This window comes from Engraulis encrasicolus, chromosome 6 (assembly GCF_034702125.1).
Source record: "Engraulis encrasicolus isolate BLACKSEA-1 chromosome 6, IST_EnEncr_1.0, whole genome shotgun sequence".
Classification (NCBI taxonomy): domain Eukaryota; kingdom Metazoa; phylum Chordata; class Actinopteri; order Clupeiformes; family Engraulidae; genus Engraulis; species Engraulis encrasicolus.
The window spans coordinates 12211661-12225480 of record NC_085862.1 but is presented as its reverse complement, the minus strand read 5'-3'; the positions used below and the strand labels follow the sequence as shown (position 1 = coordinate 12225480).

The window sequence follows — 13820 nt, the reverse complement described above, 5'->3', positions numbered from 1 at the left end:
AAAAAACACGGCAAGACCACAGGTGCGAGTTGAGGCAATATCTCGCCAGTGAGAGAAATAGATTAATTCATCATACATATTTTTTTTAAAACCCAAACGGAAAGGAAGACGACTGGACTGGACGGTAGACCTATACCCTGGATATAAGCACGAGGGAAGAGGGTTGAGGGGTCTGGAGGAGCTTAGTTGGCCACCATGGAGGGACTGCTGACGGACCGCAACGTGTGGATTGTTGGGAGCGTGTGTCTGATCGCCTCCCTCGTATGGAGACGCCTGTGGTGGAGGTTCATCGCACCCAAGAGGAAGAAGGAGGCGCAGGCAGACACTCACACAGAGGTACAGAGGAGGTGCAGGCAGACACTCACACAGAGGTACAGAGGAGGAGGAGGAGGAGGAGGAGGCAGATACTCACACAGAGGTATAGAGGTGGAGGAGGAGGAGGTGGAGGAGGAGGAGGAGGAGGAGGCAGATACTCACATACAGGTACAGCTGGAGGAGGTGCAGTGAGATACTACTCAGATAGAGGTATGGAGGAGGAGGAAGAGGAGGAGAAAGAGGAAGAGGTGCAGATACTTACACAGAGGTATAAAAGAGGAGGAGGAGGAAAAGGAGGTGCAAGAGGAGGAGGCAGATACTCAGATGTACAGATGAGGAGGAGGAGGAGGAGGCACACACACTCACATAGAGGCATAGAGGAAGAGGAGGATGTGGAGCCTACTTAAGCTAAAATGATATGTCGTGGATGTAGAGGCTCAAGTGGAGGTGAAAAAAAGAAAAGAGAACCAAAACAAAACACGCATGATTCCTGACTGTTCCGGGATCTGTATCTTTCATGCGCCAAAGCCCAGAAGAACTCAGTTGTCTCGTCAGCAGTGTCGTCAGCTGTCTTGAGAGCTCCCGAGCCCGTGAAGGCACCTTTGGAAGCTGAAAAATTTGTTCAATTTTGGCTGAATTAACTAACCTAGCATTTCCCATTGAAAAGACTGGGGGCAGGACTTATTCACGCTCTCCAGGTCTTATACTACCTCCATGGCTCCTACTGTGGAGGCAGCCTAGTGATAGGCATTGCTTGACTTGACACCTTTACCTGGCTTCAGGTTAGGTTGAATGAACAAACTGCCTTCCGCATGTGTGTGCCTACTGCACCTAGGCTATATTAGGGCGTGTCTTTTTATTTGAAAAGTTTGGCACTGATGATGGTCTGACCGGCAGACCGAAAAAGTTTTGCACAGCACTGCGTCTTTTCCTCGTGCATTAAAATTCTTTCATTTTGCATTGGCATCAGTGGTGTGCGAGTTCCCTCTTGCTGTACTATTGAATTACTTTGTGGAACTTTAAGCACCCTCCCCTCCTGGCCACAAACTTAAAGGCGCGACACCCACTTGGAATATACGTTTCCATGTGTCTATGCATGCGCGACTTCACTGGCAAATACACAGATAGAGGAACCCTACACATATTCATAGACACCTTCACAAACCAATACACAGATGTGTGTCTGTGTGTGTGTGTGTTGGGGGGGGTGTGCAAAGTGGATAGCTGTCCTGCGTCCAGGGAGATAGAAGGCCCGGCATTTGTCCTGGGCCTGGCCAAAGCTGTCAGTGGCCCTGTGTGTGTGTGTGTGTGTGTGTGTGTGCGTGCGTGTGCGCACAAGCGTGCGTAAGCAAGTGTGCCTGTTTGTGTGTGATGGATCATTATGTGAAACGCATACCTGTTTAATGACTTGTTGGCAAAATTCCAACATGATCTCATTACATACCGTTTCAAAAACATACATAATGATTGACATGGATGGATTCATAGGTACATACAGGGCTGGACTGGTAATCTGGCATACAGGGCATTTTGCCTGTGGGCTGACAGTCCTCGGCGGCCCATGCTGTTGTTTTTTGGTTTGTTTACGTAAGTCAAATTTCCCCTTGTAGACTGGCCCACAATTTAGATGGGGCTGCCTATCTTAGTACATCCTTAACAGAGTAGACTGAGCCCATCATAATTGTAGTGTTGGGTGGGGGTGTGGGAGTGTGGGGCTGGTCAAATTTCCCGGGCCGGTTTCTGGTACCAGTCTAGCCCTGGATAGATAGATAGATAGATAGATAGATAGATAGATAGATAGATAGATAGATAGATAGATAGATAGATAGATAGATAGATAGATAGATAGATAGATACATACTAGGGATGGCACAAACCGCACCGAAAACCGAAACCGTACAATTCACACACATACCGAACCGAACCGTGCAATCCATCGCAAACCGCAATTCATGTACTGCCCAGAAAAATATGTAAAACAGAGATTCTAGGAGTATCTTATCCAGTCTCTCTGATTAAAACATTAGCGTATAAGACCAAATCAGAGGATGACACAATTAAAATCACACCATTTTCACATTATAAGCCTATACAAACCATATGTAGGATATTTAGTGATAAGTCCGATTCTATTAGCCAGTGCACCATTTATCATGAACTAAAAAAAAAAGAACCGTAGAGAACCGAAAACCGTGACCTTGACACCGCGATATGAACCGAACCGTGAATTTTGTGAACCGTACCACCCCTAATACATACATACATACATACATACATACATACATACATACATACATACATACATACATACATACATACATACATACATTTTTTTTGCAGAGGCGTATAAAGTATACATAGAAGCACTATTACAGTGTCAATACTTCATGAGGTACAGTGGAGTAACTGGTCTATAAACTTTCTAAAATCATGTACTAGTTTCTTAATTTTCTTAAAAAATTTAATTTAAATCAGGGCTTTGAACCGTTATTTTTTTCCAAACGTTCCGTTCCGAACAGAAACGGAATTATAACGTTTCCGGTTCTGAGTTCCACCAATAAATTGACGTTCCCGAACCGGTTAGAACCAAAAAATATTGTTCCCGGAACGGTTAATTTCGTTCCTGTCAGCTGATTACTCCCCATAGGTCTAACTGACGTTAACCAAGAAAGACGGAAGTGCAAATGAGTCAGCCTACATTCAAAACTGTTTATTCAAGCGGATGAAAAGAATATCCTCCAGAATTTTGTCCTTTAGGGACGACCTAAGCGGAGAAGCAGAGAATAAACCTCAATGATGAAAATGTGCGCTCCACGCTGACTTGGGTCACGGGGAGCACTATGGTGGACATTGTGAGTTTGTGCATATTTGAAGCGGCCATGGATGCCCAATAACGCCGAACATTGTCGGTGCGCTTTACACGCGCTTCCCTGCAATGTCTTAAAATAATGCAATGCAAACTCTGTCCTTTTGTATGACAGTGGTTTCTCTTAGAGTGAAGACTTTGTAATCTACAGCTCTCTCTCCATTCAGTCAGAGAATGTCTGATGTCACACAGCACGTGAACCTCAGCCGTCATGGTAACGTGCGTAGGAAAATAATGACTTTTTTTTGGGGCAGTCGTGGCTCAGTGGTTAGAGCACTGGACTGGCAACCCAAGGGTTCCCGGTTCAATGCCCGACTGGACCACGGCTGAAGTGCCCTTGAGCAAGGCACCTAACCCCCACACTGCTCCCCGGGCGCCGCTCAGCAGGCAGCCCACTGCTACGGACTAGTGGGTGTACTTCAATGTGATTCACTAGTCCAAATGGGATAAAGTGCAGAGAAAGAATTTCCCCTAGGGGACCAAAATTGGCTCCAATTGGCTACAATTGACTTTTTTTTTGTTTGTTTGAGGAACGGTATTAACCGGTATTAACCGGTTACCATTATTTTTAAATAAGTGTTCCCGTTCCAGAACATAAAAAAATAATAACGTTTCCGGTTTCGTTTCTGTTCCCTGTAAAATACAAAAAGTTCCTGGTTTTCGTTTTCGTTCCTTGAACCGGTTCGAAGCCCTGATTTAAATACATCAGTAAGAGTACTTCTACATCTGTTGAATACAAAAAAGGTTTTCTGACATGGCCCAATGTACAGGGAGTGAGCGGAGTCTTAAGCTATGTGACTATATATTAGTGGTGTGTACATGGGCCAAGTACATTTGAAATGATCTCTCAGGTCAAATTAAATAACACAGGTCCAGATTTGGCCCCTGGGCCTGAGTGTGGTATCGCTACTCTTGGTGGATGGAGTCGGTCCCAACCTCAAGAGACCAAGCAAGAGAGTAAAGCGCCATGTACAGTGTTTAGTGCACAAACTTAACAGTATGTAGGATCTTAATCTCGTAGCCCTTTAATGCATGCCGTACCTCCAGTGGCACGTTGTTCTCTACTCATTGAAAAGTTAACTACCATAGTACTACAATATTATGATATAACACAGGGCCCTTTGTAATGCACTAGGACGTGGTCATTGCCATTCTGGTAACAGCAAATTTATAACGCTGCGTCTTAATGGGCTAGCAAGACGATATGTATTCTGAGTGTGGGTGTGTATATGGATGTGTCTGTGAATGAGTAGTTGATGAGTGCTGTCATGTTCTGTTGCTGCCGATGTTTGTTTGTGGGTTTTTTTTTCTTTCTGTTTCTGTTTTTGAATGTCATTTGTATGTATTTGTGTTGTTGTTATAAAATCAAAATAAAAAAAACTTAAATGACAAAAAAATGGGCTAGCAAGACAAGGATGTACATCTTTACATGTTATTTTTACAGTAAAATGGGACATCTCACATGTTTGTACTGTTTGTTCCAAATTAAAGTTCTGTGAATGTTTGTCACTGCCCTTATTATGAAATAAGGTGGTGCATCATTCAGTAATGAACTGCTGCAATCAAATGACTACCTTGTGAAATGACTTGGTAAATACGGTAAAGTAAATTATACTTTTAAAAAGATAATTGGCATATAATACTGTATGTGCTCAATGTGGCAGTTAAAAATCCAAAGACGTAACCATCCAGCCATTCATCCAGTCATTGAACATTTAACAATGAATTTGTTCTGATTTTATTATTTTATTTTGTCAATGTCGATGATTATTATGGTTTATATATTTGGTGAGGCTCTATATGAGCAATTAAACATGTACTCCTCTAATATTTTTCTCTTGATGGTCATATAACTGTACCTCTGGCTTCCTGGTGTGGCCTGGTGGTGACCTTTGCACAAGACTGTGTAAATATTAGTGTGTTTCAGTTTTATAGCCGTCGCGACGCCACATGCATGGCTGTGCGGGCGTCTGCCTACCTGTTTTTAGACATGCTAGCCTCGCAATGCTAAGGCTCTGTGGCCACGCTAGGTAGCCAGGGCCCTGCCTGTCTCTTTATACATCGCTGAAAAATCACAACAACAAATAACAATGGTAATAATAATAACAACAACAATGATAATAGGCCTACTATTAGTACTATTAATAATAATAATAATAATAATTATCATCATCACCATTATCGTCATCATCACCATTATCGTTCTCATCGTTGACGTCATAGTCAATTATAACCATAGTCATCATAACCGTAATCACAACTGTGTTCATCATAATCATAACCATAATCACAACTGTGTTCATCGTAATCATAACCATATAATCTCAACTGTTGTTATAATCATAACTGTAGTCCTAATATTAATAACCATCACTGTGTTCATGTAACATCATACAGTATAAGCAGAGAGAGTAGAGAGAGAGAGGTTCCATTGGCCCATTGTTTCCGGGTTCTCTTATGCCAACATAATAGGTTTCTATGGACACCTAACGTGAAGGTGAAAGGAACATGAATATTTCTGCAACTCAAGAAACTGTAGCCAATAAAAAAAAATCTATATAATGAGTTATGTCAACATTATTTCTGGCACTAGAAACACTTGTCAGGACCGTCTGTGAGACTGATTAAGCAGCATTTCCACCAGATAAACCATGAATCACAACTGGTTTATTCAAGATTTTACAGTAGGCCTATAAAGGAATACCTTTCACTACTACCAAAACACAAGACACTCTAATAAAAGCATGAAACATTTTGTTGTAACATTCTATTCCAAATTCTAGAATGCTCTGTGACAGGTTTGCTGTGGGTGGTTGTGGGCTTGCTGGTGGGAGTTGGGTGGGAGTTGGGGGGGTGGGGCTGGGGGTGGGCTTGGGTAACATGACCTCTCTGGCCTCTGGCCCCCGTCTCTATTTCAGAACACAGTTCCTCTTTTTGGGCCACGTGTGTTCCTGCGTTACGGGCCGGATTACCTCTCGCCCTGCTGGCCGGTTCACCTCCTGGCCTGCTTCTTTTACCTCCTTCAGAACTCCTTCCTACACCCCGCACCCCTACCTTACCCCTCACTCCCCTGCTGCTAGACCCCCCCCCAAGCCACAATCCTTCACTCTGACACTAACCCCATCATCCAAAAGTACCTCCCTCGGGTCTTTCAGTATCCCTCTAAAACTTAACCTGGTTCTCACGCAGATGGAGCTCAGGAAGTTGAACAAAGATGCACGAAGCACAAAGGGTCTGCGTCAGAGCCAGGCTGTCTAAAACTACCCTCACCACCCAAAACTACTTCCTTCAGGTCTACCCCCCCCCCCCATTTCTGCTGTCCTTCTCACCCAAAACTACAATCAGCCAAAACTACTCCTTACCTCTTCACATTGCCCCACATACCCCCCACCACCCTAAACAACCCTGTACCTTCCCTTCCCCGGCACCCACTGCTGCTCCACTGCCCTTCACTCTCAAACTACCCCCACCACCCAAAACTACCCCCCACCACCCCACTCCTATACCCCTCCCTGGGGAATGTGCTACTGCAGCCTGGGTTCAGCTTTCACTCTCACAGCTCTTGTGACCGCCGTTTACACAACTCATTAAGATCGACTGCCACCCAGCCCTGAGTTAATGTGTGTGTGTGGGTCTGGGTGTGTGGGTCTGGGTGTGTGTGTGTGTGTGTGTGTGTGTGTGTGTGTGTGTGTGTGTGTGTGTGTGTGTGTGTGTGTGTGTGTGTGTGTGTGTGTGTGAGAGAGAGATATCTAAAGGAGAGTAGTCAGTAAAAGCATATCAGTATTTTGCCACCCACTTCATGAAGGATTAAATTAAATTCGGGTGCTGAATATAGATTAGTTTAGTAAAGACAAGCAGCACACACACGTGCACGCACACACACACACACACCTACACATTTGATACAAGTCATTTTGCGATGCATTTGCTTAACCCACCCAGTTTTTATGGGCAGTCATAGGTAAGCAGTTAGGGCGTAGGGCGTAGCCCAAAGGTTGCCAGTTTGAATCCCGACCCGCCAGGTTGGTGGGGGGGGGTTGTAATTATCCAGTGCTCTCCCCCATCCTGACAGAGGCACCCTGAGCATGGTACCATCCCACCGCACTGCTCCATTGGGGCTGCCCCCTTGCAGGGGTGAGGCATAAATGCAATTTCGTTGTGTGCAGTGTGCTATGTTCACTTGTGTGCTGTGGAGTGCTGTGTAACAATGACAATGGGAGCTGGAGTTTTGCAGTTGCAGTTGGGCTTTCACTTCACTCACTTCATGAAAGTCGACTGTTGACTCAAACAGTCTGGCGAAAGCTAAGAGGAATCCGTCTTCATGGAGGGTGGGAGAAGGTCTGATCTTACTCTGCCATTTCAAATTTAAATTTAAATTGTGCTTCATTAGCATGACTGTTACAATATGCATACAAATAAGAAGACAAAAGTGTGAATAGTGTTACCTTATAACAGACTCCACGGGGGAGTTCTGCCTCTCCACTCTCAACTGTTTGCTGATTGGCAGAACCGTGCAGCGAATCGAGCTAGGAGGGTTTCGCCAGACTATGTGTGGAGACAAAATCTGGAGGTACATAGGCATCGTCAGGCTAAGTTGCAATACCCATAGATCAAGTTTGTGTTCATACATACATGTATGGATTCATAACACAACCGTTGTCCACCATAACCACAACAAATGTTATGCTATTTTACCATTAATACAATTTACAAGTGTCATTTTATACATTGAAGAGTTCAGATGCAAAACCCCCTAACTCCATTTCTGAAGACCTGCACTTCTATATTTTTATGGAACCCTGTGGTTGGTTTGGTTTACATTCATGTATACTTGATGATACATATAAATATTTAAATTACATAAATACAATTAAAAATATGCAATTTTGATGGATTTGTTTTACATACAAACGAATAATGGAATGTTTCTGAAAAGGCACTTAGGGGGTTTTGCATCTTAACTCTTCAATTATAGTAAGAAAAGAAGGATCACCGCACACTGGTGGACTTAGTTTTTGCTGTTTTATTTAGGTGAACAACGCGTTTCGCATTGCGCTTCGTCAGGTTCACTTTGACATTCGCATACCTCCCACAGGTGAAATAGGTGATTACCGGGTCACATGACCTCACCAGAATACCGTGACAGATCACAATAAAAATAGTAATATAAATAGAAATTCACATTTCATAACACTACAGCCACTATCTTTGAAGATACATTTGTTACATTAATTCCCATTTAGCCTGGCAAGCAAATTGTTTTAGAAATATACAACATTTATCAGAAGGGCTTCAAATAGTTCATTTAGGGTCATGTTGCTCTTAATAACCTCTGTGAAAAAGTGCATGGTGCAAAACCCAATGTGCAAAGATGCAGTGTGTAATAAATATATACATATATACATTAAAATCTATACATTAACAATTCATGTTGTATCCCTTAATCTCAATCTATAGGATCATCAAAACAGTCAAGATCCATAATCATCATCAGTAGGGGTCTATATTAAAAAGTCAACAGAATCACAAAAATACACTTAAATCTTGTAGTTCATTCAGGCCATGTGGTTCCACAGTGTTAAGTTCATTTATCCAGAAGGCCTCTCTCTGTAAAAGCTGTTTAATTAGGTTGCCCCCTCGTGGGCTAGGTTGTACCCTTTCAAGGCCAATGAATCTTAAAGTAGAGGCTGATCCATGGTTCATAGCTTTATAATGTCTGGCTATGGCGTAGTCCATATTGCCATTTCTTATCGCCCCTTTGTGCTCAGCAATTCTCATTTTTAGGTTGCGTTTTGTTTGACCTACATACAGTAATCCACATGGACACTTCAACATGTACACAACATGTGTGGACTGGCAATTGATAAATTCTTTTATATGGTATTTTTTGCCAGAGTGGGGATGACTAAAAACTTTGGTGTCAAAGGTGTGAGAGCAACATGCGCATTTCCCGCATCTGAAATTGCCATTCAGTCCTCTATCAAGCCAAGTTGTTTTAGGGGTTTCCATGTATGTGGAGCTGACCACAATGTCTCTTATGTTCTGGCCTCTTTTAAAGCAGAACCTTGGTGGTGATGATGAGAAGTGTTGTAAGCTAGGATCACACTGTAGAATATTCCAATGTTTTTTGATAATGTTTTTGACTTGTTTTGATGCCGTGGAATATTCAGTCACAAATGTAATTCTGTCGTTACCATGTTTGGGTCTAGGGTCAAGTAGTGACATTCTGTCTCTGCCATGGGCTTTTTCAATGGCCTCATCAATGAGTGTTGGGTCATACCCTCTTTGTTGAAAACGTTGGGCCATTTCATTAGCTTTGGTATCAAAATCGTTTTCATTGCTGCATATTCTTCTGAGCCTGACAAACTGTCCATAAGGAATATTTTTAATAGTATGGTCAGGGTGGAAGCTAGATGCATGTAAAATCGTGTTCCTATCTGTGTCCTTTCTGTAGATAGAGGTTTCCAACCTTTTTTCAGCATTCACTGATATGAGTAAGTCCAGAAAATGGATTTTCTCAGAATTATATTCCATGGTAAATTTCAGTGAGGGGTAAGTTCCATTTATGTAGTCATTAAAATTCATCAGTTCTTCTTCAGACCCCACAAATATTGTCACAATGTCATCAATAAATCTCTTAAATAGTAAAATATTTTTAGCATATGGGTTGTTGTTAAAAATATATCTGTCTTCCCATAAGCCCATGTACAAATTTGCATAATTCGGTGCAAAGGGAGACCCCATACTTGTTCCTTGGGTTTGTAAATAATATTTGTTATTGAACATAAAGTAGTTGGACTTTAAAATGAATTTGGTGAGTTCGAGCAACAATTCACAAGGTAGGGCATCACTTCTAGTCATTAAGTAACTGTTCATGGCCTCTATCCCCCCCTCATGGGGGATGTTGGTATAGAGACTTTCAACGTCAAATGTCACTAAAATTGCATTGTCCGGTATATGAACGTCACGTAAAAGTTTTAAAACATCTCTGGTGTCAGCGACATAGGATGGAAGGGACGTCACGATGTCTTTGATGAAATGATCAACAAACTGGCTAGCATGTTCAGTTAGAGAGTCTCTACTCGCCACAATAGGTCTCCCTGGGGGGTTGTTCAATCGTTTATGAATTTTAGGCAACAAATACAATACTGGTGTCACAGGATCTTCATTTTTCAGATACTCAAATTGATTTTTCGTTATCCAGTTGTTTTCTAAAGCATTAGTCAAAATGCGGTCTCTCTCAGTCTTGAACTTTTCCATTGGGTTGTGTTGCAACCGTTGGTAGAAATTAGAATCATCCAATTGTCTCATTGCTTCAATTACATAGTCTTTGGTATTCTGTACGACTATGCCACCCCCTTTGTCCGCATTTTTGATAACAATATTGGCATTTTCTTTCAATTCATTTAAGGCATTTCTTTCCAGTGCACTGATGTTGTGTTTCACATTTCTATTAGATTGAGTATCTGAAAAACGGAGATCCTGTGACACCAGTATTGTATTTGTTGCCTAAAATTCATAAACGATTGAACAACCCCCCAGGGAGACCTATTGTGGCGAGTAGAGACTCTCTAACTGAACATGCAAGCCAGTTTGTTGACCATTTCATCAAAGACATCGTGACGTCCCTTCCATCCTATGTCGCTGACACCAGAGATGTTTTAAAACTTTTACGTGACGTTCATATACCGGACAATGCAATTTTAGTGACATTTGACGTTGAAAGTCTCTATACCAACATCCCCCATGAGGGGGGGATAGAGGCCATGAACAGTTACTTAATGACTAGAAGTGATGCCCTACCTTGTGAATTGTTGCTCGAACTCACCAAATTCATTTTAAAGTCCAACTACTTTATGTTCAATAACAAATATTATTTACAAACCCAAGGAACAAGTATGGGGTCTCCCTTTGCACCGAATTATGCAAATTTGTACATGGGCTTATGGGAAGACAGATATATTTTTAACAACAACCCATATGCTAAAAATATTTTACTATTTAAGAGATTTATTGATGACATTGTGACAATATTTGTGGGGTCTGAAGAAGAACTGATGAATTTTAATGACTACATAAATGGAACTTACCCCTCACTGAAATTTACCATGGAATATAATTCTGAGAAAATCCATTTTCTGGACTTACTCATATCAGTGAATGCTGAAAAAAGGTTGGAAACCTCTATCTACAGAAAGGACACAGATAGGAACACGATTTTACATGCATCTAGCTTCCACCCTGACCATACTATTAAAAATATTCCTTATGGACAGTTTGTCAGGCTCAGAAGAATATGCAGCAATGAAAACGATTTTGATACCAAAGCTAATGAAATGGCCCAACGTTTTCAACAAAGAGGGTATGACCCAACACTCATTGATGAGGCCATTGAAAAAGCCCATGGCAGAGACAGAATGTCACTACTTGACCCTAGACCCAAACATGGTAACGACAGAATTACATTTGTGACTGAATATTCCACGGCATCAAAACAAGTCAAAAACATTATCAAAAAACATTGGAATATTCTACAGTGTGATCCTAGCTTACAACACTTCTCATCATCACCACCAAGGTTCTGCTTTAAAAGAGGCCAGAACATAAGAGACATTGTGGTCAGCTCCACATACATGGAAACCCCTAAAACAACTTGGCTTGATAGAGGACTGAATGGCAATTTCAGATGCGGGAAATGCGCATGTTGCTCTCACACCTTTGACACCAAAGTTTTTAGTCATCCCCACTCTGGCAAAAAATACCATATAAAAGAATTTATCAATTGCCAGTCCACACATGTTGTGTACATGTTGAAGTGTCCATGTGGATTACTGTATGTAGGTCAAACAAAACGCAACCTAAAAATGAGAATTGCTGAGCACAAAGGGGCGATAAGAAATGGCAATATGGACTACGCCATAGCCAGACATTATAAAGCTATGAACCATGGATCAGCCTCTACTTTAAGATTCATTGGCCTTGAAAGGGTACAACCTAGCCCACGAGGGGGCAACCTAATTAAACAGCTTTTACAGAGAGAGGCCTTCTGGATAAATGAACTTAACACTGTGGAACCACATGGCCTGAATGAACTACAAGATTTAAGTGTATTTTTGTGATTCTGTTGACTTTTTAATATAGGCCCCTACTGATGATGATTATGGATCTTGACTGTTTTGATGATCCTATAGATTGAGATTAAGGGATACAACATGAATTGTTAATGTATAGATTTTAATGTATATATGTATATATTTATTACACACTGCATCTTTGCACATTGGGTTTTGCACCATGCACTTTTTCACAGAGGTTATTAAGAGCAACATGACCCTAAATGAACTATTTGAAGCCCTTCTGATAAATGTTGTATATTTCTAAAACAATTTGCTTGCCAGGCTAAATGGGAATTAATGTAACAAATGTATCTTCAAAGATAGTGGCTGTAGTGTTATGAAATGTGAATTTCTATTTATATTACTGTTTTTATTGTGATCTGTCACGGTATTCTGGTGAGGTCATGTGACCCGGTAATCACCTATTTCACCTGTGGGAGGTATGCGAATGTCAAAGTGAACCTGACGAAGCGCAATGCGAAACGCGTTGTTCACCTAAATAAAACAGCAAAAACTAAGTCCACCAGTGTGCGGTGATCCTTCTTTTCTTACTATGGATTACTGATAACTGCACTTCACCAGCACCTGGAACCTGGCTGTGCATAGGTGTTCCAGATCTTCAATTATAGCCTACTGTACCTCCAGAGTTGGCCCTATATTTTTCACCCGCAATGCCCATAATGTTTATGCTATTTAGGAACTTGTTTAGCTGGATAATGGCAGTACAGTATTTTCTCGGTTATGGAGATTAAAGGACAAGTGCAATATTTTTTATGAAGCCACTTTTCTGAGTTGAATGTTTTACAGTTTGCCGCGGTCTCCATGATTTGGCTAATTTGGATTTTGTCTCAATTGGCTTTACAAAGCCGTCTATGGGCATGTCCAATGTTCTTAAAGGATAACTTCAGCCAATTTCAACATGCAGTGACAGACAAATAAAAGAGACAGACAAATAACAGAGACAGACATGAAATAAACGGCGAGGGGTACTCTAAAACATTGCAGACAACTCAGAAAAGGGGCTTCGTGTTCAAAATAGTGCTCTTGTCCTTTAAAGGGACACTGTGGGAGATTTTTAGTTGTTTATTTCCAGAATTCATGCTGCCCATTCACTACTGTTACCTTTTTCATGAATACTTACCACCACCATCAAATTCTAAGTATTCATTATGACTGGAAAAATTGCACTTTTCATGCATGAAAAGGGGGATCTTCTCCATGGTCCGCCATTTTGAATTTCCAAAAATAGCCACGAAGATCAAATTTGGCAATAGGCAGCCCAGTTTCAATGAGCAGCATAGTTGCAGTACCTTTTTTGACCATTTCCTGCACAGTGTACCTTTAAGAAGTGAGAATGAGAGATCAGTGGTAGGTCCTCAAGCGAGGGGTAGATGAAGCTATCGGTCGGGCTGGCGTCCTGTCACCCACATTATGACAGCCCATAATAAATGTCTCCTGCTGTTGAAAGATTCAGTCTGGGGGCACTGTGGCGCAGCGCGCTAAGCCCCGCACATTTGGGCTTG

The 13820-nt window shown here is 41.7% G+C and overlaps 1 protein-coding gene across 3 annotated transcripts in view; it reads left to right on the top strand.

The window, feature by feature from the left end:
* Positions 1–167: 167 nt before the first annotated feature.
* Positions 168–13820, top strand: part of LOC134450701 (myosin light chain kinase 2, skeletal/cardiac muscle-like) — a 36593-nt gene continuing 22940 nt past the window's right edge. For 2 of the 3 annotated variants that reach the window (XM_063200646.1, XM_063200645.1), the window contains exon 1: positions 168–336. In XM_063200646.1, the coding sequence (XP_063056716.1) occupies positions 196–336 (141 nt within the window). In that variant the 5' untranslated portion in view covers positions 168–195. Of the gene's footprint in view, positions 372–13820 lie in introns of all 3 variants that reach the window. The other variant, XM_063200647.1, reaches the window with a different exon arrangement.